General features: G+C 39.6%; 1 protein-coding gene across 2 annotated transcripts in view; it reads right to left on the reverse strand.

Annotated features, from left to right (window-relative positions):
• LOC120772123 (prominin-2) overlaps nt 1-16,177 on the reverse strand; it is a 28,169-nt gene extending 11,992 nt beyond the window's left edge. For both annotated transcript variants that reach the window (XM_040100535.1, XM_040100534.1), the window contains exons 1-8: nt 15,637-16,177; nt 7,153-7,208; nt 6,776-7,008; nt 6,449-6,636; nt 6,029-6,124; nt 2,958-3,169; nt 2,354-2,510; nt 113-722 (exon numbers count right to left, since the gene is read on the reverse strand). In XM_040100535.1, the coding sequence (XP_039956469.1) occupies nt 113-722; nt 2,354-2,510; nt 2,958-3,169; nt 6,029-6,124; nt 6,449-6,636; nt 6,776-7,008; nt 7,153-7,208; nt 15,637-15,826 (1,742 nt within the window). In that variant the 5' untranslated portion in view covers nt 15,827-16,177. The remainder of the gene's footprint in view (nt 1-112; nt 723-2,353; nt 2,511-2,957; nt 3,170-6,028; nt 6,125-6,448; nt 6,637-6,775; nt 7,009-7,152; nt 7,209-15,636) is intronic.
• Between the last annotated feature and the right edge of the window lie 9,873 nt (nt 16,178-26,050).

Below are 26,050 nucleotides of genomic sequence, written 5' to 3' on the forward strand. Positions count from 1 at the left end.
GTGTGTGTGGTTACGTTGGCTTATTATACCAAAAATCTAGCATCAGTAATTCAATTTACAACAATGTTTACTTGTCTAATTCGTATGCTATGGCCATTTTGCTTGTTCATACCTCAACGCCGTTGCGAGGCTAACGTTTACAATGGAGCGATTCACACCTTCCGGCCGTAGTAGTTCGCCAATGATGCCCGTCTGTGGTTCGTGTGCGTACACATAACCCGGTTTATCGAATAACTTACCCAATAAATGATAGCTGGGCGCATCGGACACATCCGCAAGCTGATTGTTGCCCCAATTACCAGCTGTACCGGTAACGCCAACACTTGCCGTCGCTGTCGTCGCATCATACATCGAACGACAGAGAAAGACTTCCGTATTACCGCCTATGGCCAGTGTCAGTACACCGTAGATAGTAATACAAATACTGCCCAAACAGATAATCAGTACGGACATCAGTAACACAACGCCGGCTTTCACGTTCGATTCGCATAGGAAGCAACAGTAGGACATGAGACCGAAGAGCAGCACCCAACCGATAACCAAGGCAGCCACCCAACCTGCTGTCCAATAGGAGTTGGACCAACTCTGCAATTCCTCGTAGCTCGGCTCGAGTGTGGGCCAAACGCGCTGTAAGCGTTCGAGCAACGCATTTATGGTGGAAGTGAGCATTTGCGCGTTGGCTTTCGTGCGATGCCGTATGCTCTCCAGCTGCTCGAGGGTATCTGTGTGGAGAAAACAAAAAAAAAATATACAAACAGAAATAGCTTGTGAGTAAGCGTAGCATGTGCGTATGAAATTTTACGTATGTAGCTTAAGGCGACGGCGCTCAAATGAACTGGCTTCCTTACATAAAAACATTCCTATCGTGTGGCAACATGGAATCAGCATTTTCGGCAGTTGTTTACTGCCTGGTCAGCGTAAATTAAGCGCAAAATTCATTTGTAGCTGTCAATTAAGTGAGGTTAAATTGGATACTTTGTTAAGAGAAGTTGGTGGAGGAGGATGAAGGTGAGGAGCTAACGTCACTGAAACTGCGTCCATAGTTCTTGAATTCACTTCGAATTTAACTTCCGCCGGTTCCGTCAGTAAACCACTGTTTAAATAAGACTGGATATAAAAAGAAGCTTGATGTATGGTCATGCTGGCGAGTCGCTGCTGAATCGGAAGGAGGCGGATCCATTTCTGAGGCATCTGATTACTGGTACCGAAAGTACTTCACTTACGACAACGTCATAAATGGCAAAAGTGTTGGTGTTTTTAGTGCGTCTGCAAAGGAATGGTTTATTCTTAAGGTCGAAAACCCCATCCGAAAGAATGCGGAAAATTCTCGTGTTGATTACCTGCTCAAGACGGTGTACCTGCAACCACCAATCAATGAGGAGCTTACAATGGAGCTCTAGGAGCCCACTGACTACGCTAAAGAGTCACTCCTACACTATTTTAAGCTTGAATCATTAGCAGCGGCAGCCAAGAGGCAGAAGTCAGTTGAACAGGTCAGGCTAAGCCGTCAGCCAAAAGTCAGAAGACAAAGTGTGTGACCGCCGATAAATCATTTACTGATGTGACCCGGAATGCTGATGTGCCAAAAAAGGGAGATCCCGAAGGAAAAACTCCCAGATCCCAATGGAAGCTGCACTGACAAGCCTGACGCTGAAAGTACTATTAGGAAATCCGGATGGGAAATAGTCATGCACAAATGTCAGCTGGCGCCTGAGCCAAAATGATAGCATGTGACGACGAGTGATCGGTCTAGCTTCATAAGGTATTTTCGAGAGCCAGGCTGGTAATCGACAAGAAACACATCCCATCTATGACATGAGGTAGGGTTTGGGTTCCAGCTACACCTTCACAAGATAATGTATCTCAGGAGATTTGTAAAGGTCTTCGAGAACCCCGTGGCAGAATCTGGCGCAGACGCTAAAAGGCTACAATGCAGATTCTGTCTACTAACTAAGGAATCCATAGAACCGCTAGTGAAAAGTGCAGGAGAGTTCAATAATGGATTTACGATGATTAATATTTTGACCAGATAACATCGGAAATCAGACGGACGAAGTCGACGAAAATCCCAAAAAGTCTTTAGGTGACGTTGAAAGCAATCAACAAGGTGACTGACTTTGGTGCTTGAGCTTGTAGAATTACTTACTGAGGGAAGACTTTTGAGCGACTCTCAAGAAGATGCAGATAAAACACTAATTAATTCCTGCAAAAAAATTATTTCCTGAAATGTCTTATCAGAAGATCCAGTTCTTTGGCTTCTTATTTTGTTAGAAAATTTTCCGAAAATCCTTAAAAATTGTTTCTATCATCAAAAAATGTATACTAAAGTGATACAAAATAGCTCGTTACTTACAGTTCCGCTCGTATGCTGTGTCGTGTTTCACTTGTTGCGGGAAATTGCTGAAAATTGAACGTGACACACCAACCTCAGATGTCAAATTCTTGACAGTCGCACCAAATTCAATTTCGCCCAAGTAACGCATGCGAAAGATGGTCTGGTCCTCTTGCAGCTGGCAAAGAGCCGAAAAAATGAAATAGAATTATGGAAGAAATACATAGTAGAAGATGAAAAGGCAGAAACCGGCAGAAAAGCTGTCATAACTTAAAAAATTTAAAAAGAAAATGATAAAAAGGAAATCAAATAAAAAGAAAAACTGCAAGAAGTGTGAAGTGCAAACGTGAAATGAAAATTTCATTTGTCAAATGTCAAATACCAGTGGAGCTACTAGTCAAACTCAGTGCGAAGGGTTGGAGATTGGGCGCTATTGAGCCGACAGAAAACGAAAGAAAAAGTAAAGAAAATTGTTTCAAAATATAAAAAAATAACGCCACACAACAAATGCACAAATAACTGTCACATTACGTTGTTGCTGCTGTCAAACTACCGTTACAATTGGTGGTACATACGTTTGTAACTACAAACTACAACATACAAAACATGCATTTGGCTAACCAACCGTCTTGAGGGCATCAATAATGCCATTCTCCTCGAAGCTTCGTATGCGCAGCGTGTCGCAGAGCGGTCGGTCGCGATAGGTGCACTGTCGTTGCAGCACGGACAGCTGTATTTGCAGTTCCTCCATGCGTGCTGCGGCCTCTTGCGAAATCTTCAAAGCACGCCCCACTGTCTCCTGCAGCATTAGTACACGATATATCAACTCTGCGTTGGCTGTGTGTTGAGAGGAAATAAAGTTTAAAAAAATTAGTAAAAAAGTAATAAAAAACATGAATAAACAGACACAAAAGTGACTTCACAACTTCGGCAAGTCATAATAAAGCCCAGCACAATTGTGAAGTACATGCAGAAATACTCGCGTATGAGTGTGGTATTACGCTTCGGTATGTCAAGGCAAGGACTCTACTCCAACAAGCCATAACTTGTCTAACTTCATAATGCGCGCAATAAAACATATTACAACAAATACAGATAAGATCTTAAAATAAATATTTTGTTAGATTATGTTACTTGTAATACACAACTCTATACACATAACAGTACATATTACTGTACTGGGAGTATCCTTTTTATTATTACAAAGCATGTCGAGTTTAGAATCCAATACATAATAGGAATATGCTCTCGAGTGCTTGTAAATTTATAATAGTACAAGTGGAACAGATTTCCTCGCATTTGACAGAATTGCATGACTGCCGTTAGTGATGTAAGCTATGGGGAAATGCCAACTGATTACTCATACTCGGTTAGTTATTTACGCAGAGCGGAGCATTTTGCCCGCTAGTCGTTCTTCCTTTTCGCTGTTTGACGGGAATTAGAAATTACAAGTGCAGCCCTGTCTTTCTCCGCCTGCTGAACTATCAGAGCTGCAATGTTTTTATCCAATCGGACGACGTGTCCTAGCCTGCCTCTTAATTCTCTGAACTATGTCAATGCCGTCGTATATCTCGTCCAGCTCATCGTTCCATCGACTCTGGCATTTGTCGTGGCCAATGCGCAAAGAACCATAAATTTTCCGCAGCTTCTTTCTGACGTTGCTGTTGGTGTTAATACTGGTTCCAAGATAGACGAAATTATCTACGACTTCGAAGTTGTGACTGTCAACAGTGACGTGAGAGCTAAGCCGCGAGTGCGACGACTGTTTGTTTGATGACAGGAGATATTTCGTCATGTCCTTGTTCACAATCAGACCGATACGCTTCGCTTCCTTATCCAGTCCTTTCACGGGTCCTCTCCAAGACTTGGCGCATGGTGAATATCCGGTCAGCTGTTGATTTTCCAGGCCTAAAGCCACACTGATCAGGTCTAATTGTTTTGTTGATGGTGGGCTACATCTTTCACACAGTACGTTCGAACCTTATATGCGATGTTGAGAAGGTTTATCCCACTGTAGTTGGCGCAGATTGTGGGTTCTCCCTTTTTGTGGATTCTGGGCATACTTTCGTTCGATCATATACTATAAAAAAGCATGCTCCTTATCAGTTCTTCGAATTTGAATAGCTGGGACGGCAATCCAACGGCCCCGTCGCTTCGTTGTTTTTCTTGGTCCGGCAATGGAACGTGTGCTACATCGTCATCGATTTGGGAATCGGGTACACAATCTCCTGGTGTTATGCTTTCACCTCCATTCAGCAGCCTGGAGAAGTGTTCCTTTCATAATTTCAGTACGCTCTGGGCATCAGGCACTAGATCACCTCTGTGGGTTCTACAAGAGTATGATACGGTCTTGAAAACTTCGTTAGTCGCCGCATCTTTTCGTAGAATTTTCGGCCTCTATCAGTTTTTGCCTGCAAATGCGTATCGCTTCACTCTTCAGCTCTCGGTATTTGTCCCATCCCGCAGGTATTTTGGTTGATTGTAACGTCGCGAGGTAGGCAGTCTGTTTTCTCTCCACGGCGGCGCGGTACTCTAACTCGTACCAGTTGTTCTTTCGCCTTTTCCGAAAACCAATGGTTTCGTTTGCAGCTGTATGTAAGGACCTTTAAATGCCGCCCCACAGTTCCTTTATACCGCGTTGCTGATGAGTGCTCGGTCGGATCATTGGTTTGTGAATTAAATCCTTTTGAGTGAAGCAACTTTGGGGAAAAATTACAGTTGGAGCTAAAATTTGGCTTTATGACGAGTTCCCGGACACTGCTTCAGGAAAATCAATCATCAAGGAAAGAATTGGTACGCTAAGTTTAGACTTGGTGAAGTGAGCACCGAGGACCGCGAACGCAGAGTACGCCCAAAAAAATTGTTTCCGATGAAAATAAAGTCTAAAAAATAAAATTTATTTTGGATGATCGTAAAGTTGCTCGAGATGGCAAGCACGAATATTTGAGAAAGCTCAGTGCAAAGTGGGAGCTCACTCTTGACCAAAAACAACGATGAGTTGATGATTCGAAGTAGGGTTCGGAGATCTTCTAGTGTAATAAACGCGAGTTTTTGTATCGATATGTGACAATGGAAAAAACATGGCCCCATCATTTCACTCCGAAATTCAGTCGATAGTCAACTGAGTGGACTGCTTACGATGAACCCGCTCCAAAGACTGAAAAAATGCAACAGACGGCTGGCAAGGTTATGACGCCTGTCTCAACAGCTCGCTTTAACTATCGGTATGGTTTTGCCTTTTTCAAGATAATCTGTGCTGACTATCGCTTAAATGAATTTTTCCATACATTTTTCCTTGAAGGTCAAGTCTAACTACAGATCTGTTCCACTTTCGTCTTCTCATAAGTTTCCAAAATAGCAAAAGACATCTCAAGCTTTAAAATTATTGACACAAAGGACTCTTTAAATTATTTAATATGTTATTCTCTCCATTAAATAGCAGATCTTCGATCGGGTTACAATAGTTTTTCGTCAATGACCCAGTTCATTTTTGTTTTTTAACGCAATAAATTGCTTTGGTAACAGTTATTTCAATAGCAACATAACCTAGAACTTCGCTCTGTCATTTATGAGTACTCGTTACAAGCAAACCGACTAATTTAAAAATAATCTCACTCTCTTTACACACTTTCTGCAGGTACACTTATGGCTTGTGTAAGCATTTACGATATAATTTTCCCAACAATTTCACCTTACCCAAGCTGATGGTCGCCAATGAATCATATGCCAGCTCAATGCCAGTGTGTGCTGAAATTTCCGCTTGAATTGGCTCCCCCAGGAGTACATCGACGTCTGCACAGCGCAAAGCAGAAATAACATATAAACCAGCAATGCCGTTAGGTCCATTATGCACCAGCAGGTCCATTGGGCAGGCAGACAGATAGTGGGTTTGGTTAGACGAATGTCCGCCAGCAGCAAAACGGACGAGAAACAAATAAATAATATGAGTGCATAGAACGGCAGCGAGTCGTAAGGAGGCGACAACATGGCTTGGGTAAAATATGAATTATAACTTTGGATGCAAAAAAAAAGGGAGGGAACATGAGACAATATACTTGTAGGCACACATACACAACTACAAACATTTGACTGCGGGCTACGGCTACGCATACTGACCTTCCAAATCTTTGACAACTTTTTCGACAGCTACATGAAAACCATTATCCAACTTATGTTTGATTTGTAAGTGTGTGTCTTTGAGGAATACTTCCATGTCGTGCACAGTTGATTTGACCATTTCGGGTGTCATTTCAACGTTGGCCGCCAGACGGCTGTTCGCATAAAATATGCAAAAATCGCTCAACCTGCAGGAACAAAATGTAAAATGTGAAATAGTCAACAAAAAAAAGAGAAGAAAAAAAGCAAGATAGCCAAACATAGACAGTAAATTGGAAATTTTTCAATATATCCATGAAATAGCTTTGACTTGCTTGGCATACTCACGCCAAGAGCAGAAATGTTATCCAGAGCGTGACCACGGACGCACTCTTTCGACAGTTCAACGCCTGTTGTAACGAATCGTCGTGTATGTTGACAGGTGCGTTGCGTATGAATTCGGCTTCGTCCTGGTCGGCGCGTCGTCCGCAACACCAAGCGCAGGTGGAGATGAGCGGCACAAGCGCCAGTATGGCGAAGATGCTCATGAGTGCGATGAAGCCCGATTCGATTTTGATCGCCTACCAAGAGTGACGAAAGTAGAAAGAAAAGCGGAAGTAATTTTAGAAATTTAAATTTTATTTAAATTCAACAGGTTGGTAGCGAGCAATTAAAAATTTATTGTAAAATTATTTTTATTTTTAATTTTAAGTGATTTCGCTTACATCTTTGGTAAAATCGATGAGTGTGAGGTTGGAATGCAGGAACTGGCGCACCAAATCTGACAGAAAATTTAAAAAAAATTTAAGATTTACACAGTTATAACAAAAATATGTAAGCCAAAAGTAGTATTTATTACAATGTTTTAAAGAAAATATAATACATAAAGCCAACATTTGCACACTATACACACACAACACAACACTACCACTTACCAAAATATATATTTTATTGTTGAAGTGAAATGACATCATATAATATAAACCAACTTCATGGTGTTGAGAAGAATACTTACCATACAAAAAATTCCTGTGACATCACACCATGTATGATGACGTGATGATCACATGATACAAAATCATATGATGTACAGCAAATTCTATATTTGTACATGGTGTTGATAAGAATAATTACCATAAAAGAAAATTTCTAGAATGTGACATCACATGATGATCGATGACGTGATGATCACAAGATGTGTAATCATATGATTTATCAGAAAATTATATTTTTACATGATAAATGTGTGATGATTGTCATATGATATTTTATCACGACGTGAAGATCACATGATGTGATGCTGTAGATTTATACAGTAATGTACTGTACAGTGATGTATAATCATACGATTTATCAGAAAATTATATTTTTACATGATAAATGCATGATGATATGATATTTTATCAAGATTACTTGATGTGATGTGGATATTTATACAGCAATATCAAAGTTATGAAAACAAAAGTAGTTATTCAAAGATTTTCAAGAAATTATAATAAGGACAATTTTTCCACACCCTGCGCACACACCACAGCATCACTCATACACAAAAAAAAATATACTTTATTGTCGGCGTGATGTGACATCACAACGAAAAAGCTTGAATGATAAGAGCTTAAATGGTTTTGCGAAGCATTTTTACATAGAAATTTCTATAATGCGACATCACATGTGGTATGGTGATGTGATGCTCACATAAGATGTAACCATATGACGTACAAACAAATGATATGAATTTTTTTTATGTGCACGATTTATTATCACGTGATTTTTTGGGTGAGGACGCTGAATCCAATACTGAGCCCATAGGTGTAGGTCACAAAAAATGGTCTAGGTGTTAACCTTAGTAAAACGGAACTGATGCTTTTCACAGACAAAACCAAAATATCTCAGTTTAATCTTCCCTCACTCAGCGGTACAACAATTCCTCTGTGCTCCATTACGAATTATATCTGGAGGTTGAAATCGACACCAAACTGAATTGGAAGATTAAAATTTAAAAAAGACCGAATAAAGCGCATAAAGCCCACGATATATGCAAAGTACTACTGGGGGCCTTAAACCAAATATGTATATTTCTTTGGATTTTTACGGCCGACATTAGGCAAATTCTAACATGCGGAGCACTGGTGTGGTATCCAGCATTAATGAAACGCTTTAATATCAGTAAATTAACTGGAGTACAGAAAGCACATGTCAATGGGTTAGCGGTGCTATTTGGTCATGTCTGACTGAAGCTTTCAATACATACACCACAGCATCAGCTGCTTATAGACCTCTTTACTTTGAAAGTTTTACCATGGCTGCAGAATAGCATTGCGCCATCCTCAATCAGCTAAACATAAGTGAATTAGACTATATTCTCGCAAGGTTAGATTTCAATAGCTACTTCCGGTTGAGGATACCTTCCAGACGTGAATGGAGAAGAGGTCAAAAATGTATTGCGGGGTAGGCTCTGAATACTCTAATGATTCCGAAATCACTCACTTTATTCAACTACCAAACATAGCCAGCATCTTCCAAAGTACTAGGTATAGAGAGGGCTTGTCGTGAATAACAAAGGGAGGATACAGAAATCAGCCATGCACATGGATAGCCAGGCAGCACTGTTGGCTTTGGCGACGTCACTTATTAATTCCAGCGTAGTTTATAATTAAGATAGGCTCTAAGCTCACTGGCGTGTCAACTCAATTTGTTCTTAATTGGGATTCCCGGCCACAGAAATGAAAAAACAGACGACTTGAACAAACTAGAAGCCGCTGAGAAAGATCAAAAGTGAACTTTGTAATAATTTTGAGCAAATAGTTCAGAGCAGATGGAACCAACTGGAATATAACGAGGCAGATATGGTCCAAGTGTGATAAGACTGGAACCAAGGATAGATCCATAGGTCCAGGAATAGTATTTTTAGACTTGCTTGCAGTACCATATATGTGCGCTGAACGTTTGGAGAACACGCGCTAAAAATTAATCTGTCCTATAACAATATATGCCGCAGCTGCAATTTAGAAGGGAATAAGGAACAATTTTCCACGTGAATGCCCAGCTCCAGCACAAACCAGACACAAATATTTGGGTCACATCAGGCATTAAACCTTGAATGGCTGCCTACAAAGCATAGCGTATATAGTACTATAAGTAGTTTGAACGCAAAGATGAGTTTATAGAAGTTCACAATATTGCATCAAAGAGGCTCATCCAGCGCTTATTGAGACCGAAGTGACAGCACTCCTACCTAACTAACTAAAATTTTGGCTCCGAAAAAAGTTTTTTTTTGGTTAAAATGCGGTGTATAATTTGATATGCCTATATTTCTCAGCAATCCTGAGTCGTTGGATACTGGTTGTCAAATTGTAGCAGTGAAGCTTGATTTGCAGCAATCTTGCAGTGAGCGTACATTTTGTGATGTACGGCAGTTTCCAGTGACGCTAGACGATCTTTGTCCAATCCGAGTCTGAATTTAATAAAGTGCAGCCAAATTTATCTTCCAGTCGTGTCATGCTTTTATGTAAGTCAGAAAGCGTTGGATGTAAACCGGCGATCTATTCAATAATTTTTTAAAAAAGGTAGTTCACAGGTTGTCCATTTATGGCGGCAAATGATCGTATACCGCGACTTTGATTCTTGCTTATCGCGGTTAATTTTGTAATGCACTTTTTCAACCTAAACCATCCTGTGCTCCTCATGATTAGTATACTAAGTCTTGCATTTGCATAATCGATGTTCTCAAGTCTACCTTTTGACATTTTCTATAATATCCGTACAATACTCATTATATGGTGTTCTTAGTCCGCCGGCATGTCTGTCAATTATACAGTGATCTGTTAGCACTACTATTAAAGTTCTCAATGCATTCCTTTCGAATTGCAATACTCCATACTCCATTCATATCATGTCGTGGAACCCATTGCAGTTTTAAAGTGAATTGTGAGGTTAGATCCACTAAGACATCAAAGCACTATGCCATTATTTTTGATGAATCCTTAAGGTTTGGTGATTTCAAAGCTGTTTGGCTATCTGTATATATACGAGGTGTGTTCAAAAACTATCGCGACAGTTTGCTGACAGTTTTCTTCGATTGCAGGGGCGTGGTGCATCATGAGTTCTTGCCACAAGGAAGAACGGTCAATAAGGAATATTACCTGCAAGTTATGCACAATTTGCGCGAAGCAATCCGCCAAAAAACGCCCGGATTTGTGGAAGAACAAAAATTGGCTTTTGCACCACGATAACGCCCCTGCTCACACATCGTTGCTTGTGCGCTACTTTTTGGCCGAAAACAACACACTAATGATGCCGCAGCCACCGTATTCCCCAGATCTGGCCCCCTGTGACTTTTTCTTGTTCCCTAAACTGAAGAGGCCCATGAAAGGACGACGTTGCGCTTCTCTTGACGAGATAAAGACGGCATCAGGAGGAGCTGAAGAAGATAAAAAAATGATTTTTTAAAGTGCTTCGAAGATTGGAAATATCGTTGGCACAAGTGTATAATATCTCATGGGGATTACTTTGAAGGGAACAAAATAGATATTCATGAATAAATAAATATTTTTTGAAAAAAAAACACAAAATTCGCGATACTTTTTGAACACACCTCGTCAATATATTCCTTGTTGTTAGAACAAGAAGTCTTTCTTTAATTGCTGTGATCTTCGCTTTTAAGGTACTGCAGTAGCCTAGTAAAGAGAAGAGGATTTCGGTATCAAATTTTGCTGAAAATACACTACCTTCTACTCGATTAGCTAGTGTAAACCCATCCGTATACCTGCGTCCTTGTCCACCTCCCCCTTTTTCACTCTTCTCAGGAAGGGAAATCAATATTATAAGTTCTATCTTATACGACTTGGGAACAATACTCCTTACTACGGGACACTAATAACAAGAATTCCCTTAGTTTAAGAGCTGACTTCGCTGCCATTTGATTACAGAAAAAGTCTGTGTGCCGTAAGTGTAAAATAACATTTTTTACTTTGACAAAACAATTGTGGGTGACACTCACATGACGCACAATATCTACAATTGCACATGTTGCACAATATTGAGCGCAAATACATCATCCATTCCGTCCGTGCTGCAACAGCTATAAATAGTTTGGGCCATTGACTATAATTCGGTAATAAAATGCCGTAATATGCAAGCACTCATACAAACATAAACATACATGTGCATATAAAATTGATTGCCTATGCGGTGGGTAAGGGTTGTGTAAATGTAAATTAGTGGACATAGAAAATGAAAATACAAATAAATGAAAGTGTGTGAATGTGTGCGTGTGAGTGTCGTTTTGCTGCAAATATTTTACCATCACCTCTGTGCATCAATTGGGTTGCGTGTCGAAAATTCAACAGCTCGTTTTCACACTTTGCCGCCCAACGCTTTTCCCTGGCATTGCCCTATACACACATGCATATAGAAATGTCTGTATGTTTGTATGCATGTGTGTTTTAGTCACCACATGGTGGCCGCGCTTGAATGCACTTAACTGGCGTCACTAAATTCTGAAATTGGACACGACTGTGCCGTTAAAATGTCCAATTGAGTGTCCAGAATAATATATTTTAGGCGCGACTTAATTCACTTTGTACATATGTGGGTTTAGTGCGGGTACATACCCTGCAGGAAATGTGAACTTTTAAATGTGGTGCAGTTCTAACAAATGATCCAAGTAGAGGTACTTTTTTCAAAGCATTTTTTGACAGATCACGCATGAGTCGTGTCAAGCTGTCATGTCTCCTGAAAAAGGGCTACAAATCATATTTATTACGAAAGTTCACGTTCTGTAAAGAATGTGTTACGCGCGCTTCACTCAACTTATGGTCAACATAATCGGCCTACTGAGCGTTCTACTCGCAACACCATCACCCATCTGGAGACCCAGCATTCATTGTTGGATAATATTCGACCAAATAGACCACGTCCAGCACGCAGTGAAGAAAATATGGCAGCCATAGCTGAGAGTGTACACGAAGACAGTGGAGAGTAGATTCGGTGCCGTTCGTGGCAACTCAGACTGACGTATGTCAGGACTTGGCGCATTTTACGTAGAGATCTTCAATTGAAAGCGCGCAAAATACAGCCTGTACAAAAACTGAAGCCGCTCGATCTTCCAAAGCGACATCGCTTTGCTCTATGGACTCTGGAAAAGTTCGAAGAAGATCCTACATTTTCGAGCCAAGTTTTGTTCAGCGATGATTCTCATTTCTGGCTCAATGGGTATGAAAGTAAGCAAATTTGCCCCATTTGGGACGAAGAACAAGCTGAACAGATTGAAGAGCTGCCATTTCATCCAGAAAAACAAAGGTTTGGTGTGGTTTGTGGGCCGGTCCATAATGTTTCAAAAATGATGCCGGTAAAAATGAGACTGTCAACGGCGACCGTTATCGCGAAATGATAACCGACTATTTGATGCCTGAAATTGAAGCTCGTGATCTCGGCGACAAGACGGGGCCACTTCACATATCGCATTAATTAATAGATTTATTGAGAGTACACTTCGATGAGCGGAAAATTTCACGTTTTGGACCTGTCGATTGGCCAACAAAATCCTGTGATATAACACGGTAAGACTTTTTCCACTGGGGCTATTTAAAGTCTAAAATCTATGAAGATAATCCTTCTCAGGCCGTGAAACTGTAATGTGCATCACGTTTTCTAAACTGTCATTTTTAGCGCTTCTAAAACTGTCATTTTAAAAATCATTTTAGCATACCTTTTGACATACCTTTCGGCTTCCACAATATCTAAGTTCTTTACAGCGCTTCTAACATTGTCGCTTTCCAAAAAAAATTTTACCTTTAACATACCTTTAGGCATACTTTAAGCATATCTTTAGGCTTTCACAATAATCATTTATTAAGCTCACGCGAACTCTGAATTCTCTGCAGGGCATGCAGTGACATATATTCCAGTACGTGCTAGTTACGTTTGGGTCTAGATGTGCTCGTGTGAATTTCGGCATTGTTATTTGATAGTCCGTGTTCTGGTTAGTGGGCAGCCTTTCGCCCCCCATCGTTTGGTAAACATGAAATACTTATATGAGCCGAATTGTAGAGTGTGTGGGGAGCGCCGTTGTTGTTGACATAGGTTCAATGTACTTGCCGAGTTGCATGTTGGATTAACTGGTAGATGGTATTCTCTCTCCAGTTGTAACCACTACTGGTTTATTATTAAATTGGGATAAGAAGGAAATAGGCAATTCAGTTTATAAGATAGGGCGACCACAAAACATAGAAGAAGCTTAAATTTTGAATAGCAGATTTATCATGATTTATTATTTACTTTAGCAGTAGCGCAACCCAAGTCCATTTCAATGGCATTTTTTAAGTATTCCACTGCGAGTGTATTAACGGTTAGCAATAAGTTGAAGCAAAACAATAAGAAAATCGCAAAGAAAAGAGAAAGACATTTGCTTTTACTCGCCAGAAATCTCTGCAACGGATTCTTAGTACTTCGAGTGCCTGGGGAGCCGATACTTCCGGTTAGCTTGGAGAGTAGGTTATGCCATCTATATATAAACGGAATATTGTTATATTCTCGTTAACACTATCTTTGTTCAGACTATAACTTTAAAAACCATGATATTTTTCGTGGTAATGGGACAACACTGTACTTATAGAAATTGTTCAGATCGGCCAACTATAGCATATAGCTGCCATATAAACTGAACCCTCAGAAAAAAGTTCTTGTATGGAAAACTTTTGCATTTGACAAGATATATTCACAAAAGTTTGAAGGTTTTCATCTCAGTACCCGCCGGTGGAAGCAAAGGAAGAGGAAGCCCTCCGTTCCGTTAGACAGATCAGGGGGAGAAAGACCTGGCTGCACTTGGTATCTCAAATTGGCGCCAAATTGCAAAAAGAAGAAACGACTGGCGGAGCTGTTGTTAACTCGGCTATAACTACGTAAGCGGTGTCTACGAAAGTAAAAAAGAAGAAGTTAGAAGGCGTAAAGAAATGAGCTTTTGCTATCCAGATGTTAATATATCCAGGTTATACGAATTTTGGCAGTAAGAGATCAAATTTACTAGGGTTCACTGGTAGTTAGACCCGCTTCAAAATGAAATCCACCTTTAAGGAGCATATAATAAGTACGCTAACTTCAAACCCAGACTAGTCTACCCACCCAGAAGGAAGCGTCGGAGACCCTATAAAATATATATATAAATGATCAGTATGTTGAGCTGAGTCGATTTAGCCATGTCCGTCTGTCTGTCTGTCCGTATGTCTGTCTGTCTGTCTGTATATATACGAACTAGTCCCTAATTTTTTAAGATATAGTTTTTAAATTTTGCAAACGTCATTTAACATCTTACAAGAAGCTGCTCAAGTTTGTCGGAGCTTTTGCATTTGACAAGATATATTCACAAAAGGACCACTATAACATAATCTCGAAGAAATTGTTCAGATCGGCCAACTATAGCATATAGCTGCCATATAAACTGAACCCTCAGAAAAAAGTTCTTGTATGGAAAACTTTTGCATTTGACAAGATATATTCACAAAAGTTGGCACAGGTTATTTTCTAAGGCAACAATGTAGTCTCCGAAGAAATTGTTCAGATCGGCTAACAATAGCATATAGCTGCCATATAAACTGAACCCTCAGAAAAAAGTTCTTGTATGGAAAACTTTTGCATTTGACAAGAAATATTCACAAAAGTTGGCACAGGTTATTTTCTAAGGCAACAATGTAATCTCCGAAGAAATTGTTCAGATCGGCCAACTATAGCATATAGCTGCCATACAAACTGAACGATCGGAATCAAGTTCTTGTATGGAAAACTTTTGCATTTGACAAGATATATTCACGAAATTTTGCATGGATTATTTTCTAAGGCAACAATGTAAACTCGGATCGGCTAACTACAGCATATAGCTGCCATATAAACTGAACACATAGTTACTAAAAGAAATGCACCTGTGAAGGCTATATTAGCTTCGGTGCAGCCGAAGTTAACGTTTTTTCTTGTTTTCTCTGACTTTAAAGTTGAGCTGACAAATATTTCATATATCCTTATCACAATTTCTCTTGCAGTTTATCAATCAAACGTATATATAGAAGCATACTTTTAATTTTTAGTCTTTCATTTCCCTCATACCATGTGTGTTGGCACATACATACCACACGTTCACTCATATTTTCGCACCATTTTCATCATCATTCACTTCCTGCAATCACATACACACAGACGTCGTCTACGTATAAACTTACCGAGTGGCAGTTCCGTTGGCGTGATGAGCGATAAAAACTCACTGACGTAGGTAAAGGCGACCGGACCCGGTGTGATATCCATACCCGGTATGCTGTATGTAAAATATGTTGATGTTGCTGGCGTTGTTGTTGCGGATGGCAGTGTTATGTTGCTATGTAATATATTATTATTGTAGTTATGTAGATCCATACTGGCTGCCGCTGTGACTCGGTGAGCGTGTGAGAATTCGTTAAAACGGCGCGCTGCTGCCGAGCAGCTCTGTGGCGTTCTTTTGCAACTCGCTTGGACCAAGCTGGACCGGTTTGCTATATGTTGCGCTTTAAAAATACTGTTATTGTATTTGTTGTAGTTGGAATTGGTTCTTTTGCTCGACGTATTTCACACTACTTTAACTATGGATGTTGTTGTTATTTGATTCTTTCCCCTTCCGCTTTTATGCTTTCTATCGTCTGGCTGGACGTGTTTAACACGCGTTTATGAATTCTTTTATGTGTGTGTGTGTTAAGTTGCATAGGTGTGTGCCGCCCAGTTGTTTTTATGGAGTTCTCTGTGTGGAGAAGGCATAAAGTAAATTGAATTTGACTGGACACCTTGTGAATAAAATGCACATTAAGTGAAGCGAATTGAGCTCGCCTGGAATACTTTTATATAGGGGCGTAAAATAAATGTAGGAATTTATGAAAGAAGTTGTCAGAGAGAGTGATTGATGGAGAAAGTGAGGAGCATAGGTAACTTTATTATAATGCGATTAGGTCTAGTGCGATTTCACTTAGGAATGGGGGAATACAGGAGTGATTTGTTATGGACTGAGAGGTTATTGAATAGTTTATCGAATAAAGTAATTACGTTCAAATTTAATGAGTAAAAAAAATAAGAGGTTTGTACAGAAGAAAGTTGAAACCATGCTTAATATTTTAAAAATTTTGAGGTTTATATTTGAAAAATCGTTTGTTTGACTAATAAAAAGGCTATATATTATGTGACCAACTAATGTCTGGCGGCCTTTTTCTTGCTATCATGCCTCCGAAAAAATGTAGTTTAGAAGAATATGCTGCAGCGTGAAGCATGACTCAAGACTTTGGAGGACGTTGGTGGAGGTTTCTACTCTCAGAAACTATAGATCAATATCAGTATCAGGCTTTTTGACTGTTGAGGCATTTTTCTAGCCAAGGTTGCTGTCATCAAAGTAGCAGTTGATCTATTACTTTCAACCTAGCCTTAAACTCTCAGTCGCACACGAGTATGGTGAAGGATTGCCTAACCTCACTTTTGACGTCATCGAATTAGTTCCGGATAATGCTAGTTTGTGTATCGGACCGTAGCGGAATCGTAAGATATTGTACAAGTGAAGAGTTGGCGAATATTCATTTCGATTAAATTTTCTATTATGTTATTGCGTGATGGTGTTAGTTATGTCTCTTACTTCTGGTGGCAAGGGCAGCTGTTTTGCTGGGACGTGTTTTCATCTTCGATTTTTGCTTATTACAAAAAATGGATCAAAGAACCTGTGTAAAATTTTGTGTGAAAAAAACAAAATTTAGAGCACAGACTTATTCCGAATGTTGATTGTAGCATATGGTGAAGTTACCTTGCTTGTTTGCGAATATTTGGCCAAAAGCAACACTTCAATGGTGTTGTATTCCTCGGACCCCTGGCCCATTGCAACTTTTTTGTTTTCTAAACTGAAAAAGCCCATTAGTTTGATACCCACAACGTAAAAAAATACTCCCAATGAAAAGAAGAAAATTGCATCGGCTAAGAAAGCCCTATTTTGATGACGACAGCTGCAAACGTATTAAGGATTACGATTCAAGGGAATGCACGTGGAATGTCCGGTCCCTTAATTGGAAAGGTGCCGCCACCCAGCTGGTTGATGTTCTCGTAAAAGTAAAGGCTGACATCACCGCCGTCCAAGAAGCGCGATGGACCCGACAAGAACTGAGACGAGTAGGCTCTTGTTGCCTTTACTACAGTGGTCATATAAAGGAGCGCAAAAACCGGTGTGGAATTTATGGTGGGAGAGACTACGTCGCCGAGTCCCGGCATTCATCCCGGTGGATGAACGTCTAGCTACAATCCACATCAAAGCGAAGTTCTTCAACATATCCATGATTTACGCTCCCGCCGCGACGGAAGAGAAGTACGATGTGACCAAAGATTTCTTTTATCAGCGCTTGGAGCGCACCTATGAGAGCTGCCCCCGCCACAATGTTAAAATCTTGCTTGTGGACTTTAACGCCAGGTTGAGCAAAGAAAGTAACTTTGGCACAACGTTCAGTAAATTCAGTCTCCATGATGAAACATCCCCAAATGGGTTGAGGCTAATCGACTTCGCCGAGAAAAATCAACAACTGTTTAGCAATACCAAAAGCTCCATCAGGATCGGGAAGGACCTCTCCGAGTTGTTCGATACTAAACGAGTTTCAGACAAGGCGATTCCCTATCGTGCGACTTCTTTAATCTGTTGCTGGAGAAAATAATTCGAGCTGTAGAACTTAATCGAGCAGGTACAATCTTTTATAAGAGTGTACAGCTGCTGGCGTATGCCGATGATATTGATATCATCGGCCTCAACACCCGCGCCGTTAGTTCTGCTTTCTCCAAATGGGTCTGGAAGTGAACTAGGGCAAGACGAAATATCTCCTGTCATCAAACAAACAGCCGTCGCACTCGCGACATGGGTCTCTAGTCACTGTTGACAGTCATAACTTTGAAGTTGTAGATAGTTTCATATATTTGGGAACTTGCATAAACACCACCAACAATGTCAGCCTGGAAATCCAATGCAGGATAACTCTTGCCAACAGTGGCTACTTCGGACTGAGTAGGAAATTGAAAAGTAAAGTCCTCTTTCGACGAACAAAAACCAAACTATGTATATAAGTCGCTCATAATTTCCGTCCTGCTATATGGTGCAGAGGCTTGGACCATGACAAAAACTGATGAGTCGACGTTGCGAGTTTCCGAGAGAAAAATTCTGCGAAAGATTTATGGTCCTTTGCGCATTGGTCACGGCGAAAAACGTGTTCGATGGAACGAGCCCTCTCTCGATGAATAAAGACCCTCTCTCGATGACTCTGCAGGTCACTCATCATCCCCTTCCTGCTTTATGGCGCAGAGGCATGGACGATGACAACATTTGATGAAGCAGCTTTACGAGTTTTCGAGAGATGAACAAAGACCAAACTCTGCAGGTCACTCATCATCCCCTTCCCGCTTTATGGCGCAGAGGCATGGACGATGACAACATTTTATGAATCGGCTTAGCGAGTTTTTGAAAGAAAGGTTCTGTTGAAGATTTATGGTCTTTGCGTATCGGCAACGGCCCTCCAGCTCTGTGAGTATTCCACGCAGTAACCGCCGGGGGAAACAAAGGAAGAGGAGGACCGTTGAAAAAGATCAGGTCCTATCTATCTACCTATCTACACTTGGAATCTCCAATTGGCGCGAAAAGGAAAAACCACTGGTGGGCTGTTGCAAACTCGGTTATAACCGCGTAACGGTGTCTATAGATATCTTCCTTGTTAAGTTTGATGAAGGGATTGAATACAGTCGAATAATGTTGGTCTTGTAGACTCTTACAAACAATGTAAGAATTTCTGACTCTTCGATTAACTTTACGTCGCACATAACAGTAATTGGAAACAAAAGTGGGAATGATTTGTTTAGATTCATTTAATTTGGTACTAAGAGCCACCAATATCTGAAGATATTTTCCTCTAGGCAGAATTTAATTCTTACAACTAGCGATCTTTAGCACACGACGTAATGGTCAACAACACAAATTAAGAAAAAAATCGAATTGCACTAATTGTTGCACACACTGTTGCTGTTGCCATCCTTGAAATTCGCCTTGAATTAGTTTCTGCTTATTTTGCCAACTAATTTCATTACAAACGCGCTCGGCGTCCCTTGCCGCCACCGCTACTTTCGGTCACCATTCGGTTAGCTTTTCTTAAGAGGCAATTTTTATCGGTTACTGAAGTGGAAATACGATTTTCCCATACTTTCCTACCCTCCCTACAAGCAATAGAGCGCACAAGTTATTGCCAAACATTACTTTCGACAGTTTTTTTTTTGTTTTACGAAAGGCAGCCACTTTCACTTTCTTCGAAAGAAATGAAAAAAGAAGCAGCTTGTTTTACGTATAGCACCATGCATTTGTATGTGAATGTGTACTCTTTTTGTTGGCGCGTGCACATACACACACTCACACCTTTGCTGTTTAAAGCTTTCTGCATTGTTTTGCCGCATTGTTTTTATTGTTTTTAGCTCATTTCCAGCGCTGAGCCCAAGCGTCGCTTGGAAGCCATAGAAGCGCTCAAGCAGACTGTATTTACATTCTGACTACACATACACACATACATAGACAAACAGGCATAGGTAACTATGCTTGTTTTCGTTTTGCCTTCGCTACTTTAATGTCTGTGCCTTTGGGCGGCAAAGAGCAGCAAAAAATGTGAAAAAAATGGCAAAGAAATTACAAAAAATAGCACAAACCAATAAATAGTGTTTTTACGCTCGTAAGTGGGTCATTAAAATTTCATTGAAATCGTGTGCGCACATGCTCACAGACATACATATTTACACACATAGTCTTTCTCAGGCATATGCATGTGTTGGTGTGTGTTTAAAGCGCACCTAACGGTATCGAAATGCATGAGTGCATATTTCAAGGCGCTGAAGACCGCTGTATATGCTCAGTGGTTTCTTTTAACAGTGCTTATATTTGTTCGGTGTGTGTGTGTGATTTTTCCCAAGGATATTCACGTACATACCAAATGGAGCCATTAAAGTAGCTTAAGTGCCTGGGAAGGATGCAATTTGTAGGCTAAGTGCATTTACTTAGATTTGCTGGCGAAAATCAGACAAAGTGCAACAAGATAATAATATTTAGTGCAATATTTCTGCCATTATTTTACTTCTTATGTTTCCTCCTTCGGTCTTATGGTTTTCTTAAATTAGATTTAATCTTACAGGTTAAGAGAGAACTCGTAACTCTTTGGATTACTTAAAAGATTTGGAGGAGAGTGGGCAGTAAGCTAATTTGCGTAGCTCAAAAGTTGGAAGAAAGGTTGGTGAAGCAGTATATTATCAGGAACTCTGTATCAATTCCAGCTTTAGACTTTCTGACTATTACAGGAGGTTTCAAGCCGAGTTTGCTGCCATTAAGGTAGCGGTAGATTTACTGCTACGGAGTGCAGCCTCCTACAGAAAAGTAACTGTCCACACTGATAAGAGGGCGCCGATACTAGTCATGAGTTATCTCCGCGTGCATTTACGGTTAGTTATAGAATGCCTAGCCTCGTTATAAATAACAACGAGTCGTTTTGTGATTAAACTAGTATAAGTACCAGGCCATAGCGAAATCGCAGTCAGCCGACGTGCTGGTAAGGAAAGGCATCCCAACCCCGATATCAATAAAATGGGAATGGGACGATATTTCCATCTTCTCGATGCGATGGATAGCTGAGCTTCTCGGGAGGTTGACTAGCGTTGAGCTGCCATCTGTTCTTCCGCTGTCGCAATATTCTTTGACTCAAAAATAAAAACCCGTAAGAGAACAATTGAGCCTTTTGCCCCCAGTAAGGCTAACCTCTACCACTGCATAGCTAAGCTTCTCAGAAGCTTTGTCAGCGTTGATCCATTTAGCAAGATTTTCTAACTTAAAATAAACCGTAAGAGATCCACTGAGCTCTTTGTCCTCTAAGGCTAGCCTCTCTAGTTAGAGGTTCTAATAGATTATTGCCCTCACTGCATCAGAGTTCTAATATTGATAATCTTACCGGAGGTCAGCTACAGAAGCTGATAATAGATGGAGATGGAAACATCTCAACACTTCCATTTTGATTGTCACGCCTTTGTGGGATCAAGGCATACACACTTGGGAATTTAGATATCCTACCGAACTGGCGGTAGTAATTTAACTTTTGGGATTACGCGAGTATACTCAAGAACATGTTTCCATGCGGATTTATGAGTATAATACACATGCTGTTAGACACATGCGGCTTAAGGTCTGCTATAAAAACTGAAATAGAGGTAGGTTAACAACTATTCTTTTTATACTGTCGCAACAAAGTTGCTAAGGAGAGTATTATAGTTTTGTTCACATAACGGTTGTTTGTAAGTCCTAAAACTAAAAGAGTCAGATATAGGGTTTTATATATACCAAAGTGATCAGGGTGACGAGTAGAGTTGAAATCCGGATGTCTGTCTGTCCGTCCGTCCGTCCGTCTGTGCAAGCTGTAACTTGAGTAAACATGAATGATGAAACTTGGTACACGTATTTCTTGGCTCCATAAGAAGGTTAAGTTCGAAGATGGGTAAAATCGGCCCACTGCCACGCCCAAAAAATGGCGGAAACCGAAAACCTATAAAGTGTCATAACTAAGCCATAAATAAAGATATTAAAGTGAAATTTTTCACAAAGGATCGGATTAGGGAGGGGCATATTTGGACGTAATTTTGTTGGAAATGTGGGCGTGGCCCCGCCCCTACTAAGTTTTTTCCACATATCTCGAAAACTACTATGGCTATGTCAACCAAACTCTATAGAGTCGTTTCCTTCAGGCATTTCCACATACAGTTCAAAAATGGAAGAAATCGGATAATAACCACGCCCACCTCCCATACAAAGGTTATGTTGAAAATCACTAAAAGTGCGTTAACCGACTAACAAAAAACGTCAGAAACACTAAATTTTACGGAAGCACCCAGGCTTTTCCTAAAATTTGAAAATGGGCGTGGCGTCGCCCACTTATGGACCAAAAACCATATCTCAGGAACTACTAGACCGATTTCAATGAAATTCGGGTAATATTTTCTTAACACCCTGATGACATGTACGAAATATGGGTGAAATCAGTTCACAACCACGCCTTCTTCCAATATAACGCTATTTTGAATTCCATCTGATGCCTTCTCTGTATAATATATATATACATTAGGAACCAATGATGATAGCGGAATAAAACTTTACACAAATACGTTATTTAAAAAATATGTAAATGACGTATAATGAAATCTCGATTATCACTTTATCAACTTAGCCCTTCCTTACTTGTTTTAAATCACAAAAGCTCAGATGTCCCTTTTTAGTTTGATGACTTTCATGGCATTTCATACGTTTTCGACAAACGGCAATTTTTAGGTTCGACAGTGGCCTCCGCATATCGAGAAATTCTATCTCTTTGGGCTGGCATAAACATCTGTACCAAGTTTCATAGCGACTTCTCAAGTTATGGCGGCAGGAACGAACTGGCAGACATTCATTCGGAATGTAACGTGTTTCACCAAACAACCTTTAGCTCAACAAAACTACTTTACTCTGGAGCAACTTGTTGGGAGTATATTAGAACTTAGAAGCTGTCAAAGCTAGGACATGTCGATGTCTTTACTCCTTCCTTCAGAGGGTATTCTGGTCTAGAAATTAAAAAAAATCGATTTTTTTTTACATTTTCCAAGTTTAACTATTCAAGAATATGTGTACAAGAGGATTTTTCAAAATTCAAATTTTTTTCGGAGAAATAGGCATTTTTCTGACCCGGCATCCAAACTGGTTCGGCCGGAACTAATCGAACAAAAGACTACGCGAAACTTTAAACGCGTTTTTCTCAAAACTGACTTTTTCGGAACGATACCCACGATTTCTCGAGTTCTACTTGACCGATTTACTTGAAATTTTTATAGAGTCTTTTTTATAGGCTTGTTTACGGTTGGAACTAGCCTCAGCCCCACATTTTTATTTTTATTATTTTAAAAAAATTCGAAATAGTCAAACTTTTTTTTTTCAGGCAGTCGCCATTTTGTGAAAAAAATTTTTTCCCACTTTTCCGTAGTTTCGGCCATTGCGACATTATTCTAAATTAATAATCTTTTTTTTTTTGGTTTCAGATAACTAGGAGGGTTGAAATCATGGTTATGGTCACGTGGAAATTTTTAGAGACCCCCCACTTCGTCAGCTCATAATTTTTGAAATTTTTTACTTTTTTTAGTTTTTAATTTTTTTCTGTACTCTTCTAAAATTAACAAATAACTAATAAAAAAATGGATAGTAAATATTATATATAATATATTAATTGCCTATTTTTACCACACTTTAAAAATTATCTGCAATTCATGCTTCTAGACCAGAGTACCCCCTTAAAAAAAGAGATTTGCTTGACTCTGTGCTACGGAATTTAGTTGAACTTTCAAAAAGTCCAAAGTGCTGGATATTATGGACTGGTTCGAAATCGTTTTGCGGCAAACAAAAAGCAAAATTTATGAGCTATGTTTCATTAAACATTTTGGAAAATTGTTTTCTTCGAAGATGTGGTTGCAGTTATCGAATGTCATTATTAGAACTATTCGTAAAGTGCCTAAAACTTCTGGAAGTGTCATACATACTAATATGATTTTCGAAATCTTAGCTTTTAGAAAGATTTCCAAGCACTTCGTACTCAGTTATCTCGGCATTTTTTGCTCTTTCGGTCAATGAGAGGCTCTCCGCTTTTTAACTCACGATAACTAATAAGCGCTTTGGTTTGCCTAATGTCAAGACAAGGTACAGAAATGTAAACACTTTCCACTTAATTTTACGCATTGGAGAGACCAAGCCTAAAACTTCTTGGATCTTTCACCTATAAACAGACAGCTGAGCTAGCGGGAATATAAACTAATCTTCTAAACAGATTTTTTAGGATGAAAGACGCTTTGTTGCTACTTAAAATCTAATTACTTTTTTTTAGATTCACCAAAAGCTGCTCGTAATTATTCCAAGTGGAATCAGCCAACAACCCAACCTCTAACGCAAAGTATTATTTAAGTAGCCTTTCTGCTTGAATCATCACAACGAAATATAATTCTGACTCAAGCTGAGATAAAGGAAGAATAAACTTCAAAAGGACATTTGTTTTTTCTTCCAAAATATAGCTTGTGCAAGGACTGAAGCCGCTCGATCTTCCCAAGCGACATCGCTTCGCTCTAGGGGCTCTAGTTCCTAGTTCTAGTTCCAAAAATATATGACGTTTTCGAGCCAAAATTGACGCATTTGGGACGCAAAGCAACCTGAAGAAATTCAAGAGCTGCTCTTTCATCCAGAGAAAAGAACGGCTTGGTGTGGTGTCTTAAAAAATTATGTCGCTGAAAACTTAATCGTCAATAGCGACCGTTATCGTGTCATGATAAACGACTATTTTAGGCCTGAAAATGAAGCTCGTGACCTCGGTGACATTTGGTTTCTTCAACAAGACGGCGCCACTTCGCACATAACGCATCTGTTAAAGAATTTATTGGCAGAACGCTTCGGTGAGCAGATGATTTCACGTTTTGGGCCAGTGGATTACTTACGAAGATCGTGTGATATCACACCGTTAGACTTTTTGTGGGGTTTCAGGTCTTGGACAAAAACATCACGCGTGGCAGACACCAGTTACCAGTCGGAATGCTCGAACGGGTTATGAAAAATTGGGGTCTATATAGATTTAATCTTCAAAAAATAAATGCCAAGGAATATTCTTTCGAATCATAATAAACATTCTCATTAAATTTGAAATTTCTGTGCTTTTTCTTTAAAAACCTTGAAATACAAATAGATCATCCTTTATATAGCAAGGTTCAAGGCAAGTATCACCACTTTATATCTATTCATTGAAGATTTTTTTTTAGCGTATCAGATATGTTACCATTGCATTTTCTTTAGAATATTATTTTGTGTAATAAATATAAAGGTTTTACCGTACTGCTCCAGCGATATGAACGCGGTCTATGAAATTGCTTAAGGTACTCTATTCCAAAGAAAGAAGTATCTACAACTTGCAAGAAAAGCGATCTCGTGCTTACAATGTGCATCGTTAAACTCCCATCAGAATCGTTTCCCATGTTTTGACAATGCCTATGAAAACTACTGTGAGCCGTAGCGAAAATGCATTAATTATCATTAAAATAATATTTTTTTTCGTTTTAAGCTCGTTTTAAGTGTGTTTGCTGGTATTAAATATGAATCAACAGTGCGTATGAGTAACATGCGATTTATTAAGAGCATAACAGTTGTTAAAAATTTATTAAAAACATGTTTAATATATATTTCTTGTAAACTGGTTTTAGCTTCAACATTAAAAGAAGGGTTTTAAAATTGAAAAGAAGAAAGCGAGCTTCTGCTGGATCATACAAATTAAAAAAAAAAAAATATTTTATACTTTCCTCTCGTCGCACTTCACTATTGGCTTCCAATTTTGAAACAAAATTTGTATATATATATTATACTTTTTCCATGCGTTAACTTATTTTCGTAAGATTTTTCACATTAATATACACTTCAATGGTATCCGGCCGTTAGCGCCAGTCCGCAATCAGTTCACTTGAGCACTGGTATTTATTTTTAGATTTATGCGCAGACTAGCTATCTCACTTTATGGCAGTCGTCAGCAC

The sequence above is a fragment of the Bactrocera tryoni genome, chromosome 3 (assembly GCF_016617805.1).
Source record: "Bactrocera tryoni isolate S06 chromosome 3, CSIRO_BtryS06_freeze2, whole genome shotgun sequence".
NCBI classification, from domain to species: domain Eukaryota; kingdom Metazoa; phylum Arthropoda; class Insecta; order Diptera; family Tephritidae; genus Bactrocera; species Bactrocera tryoni.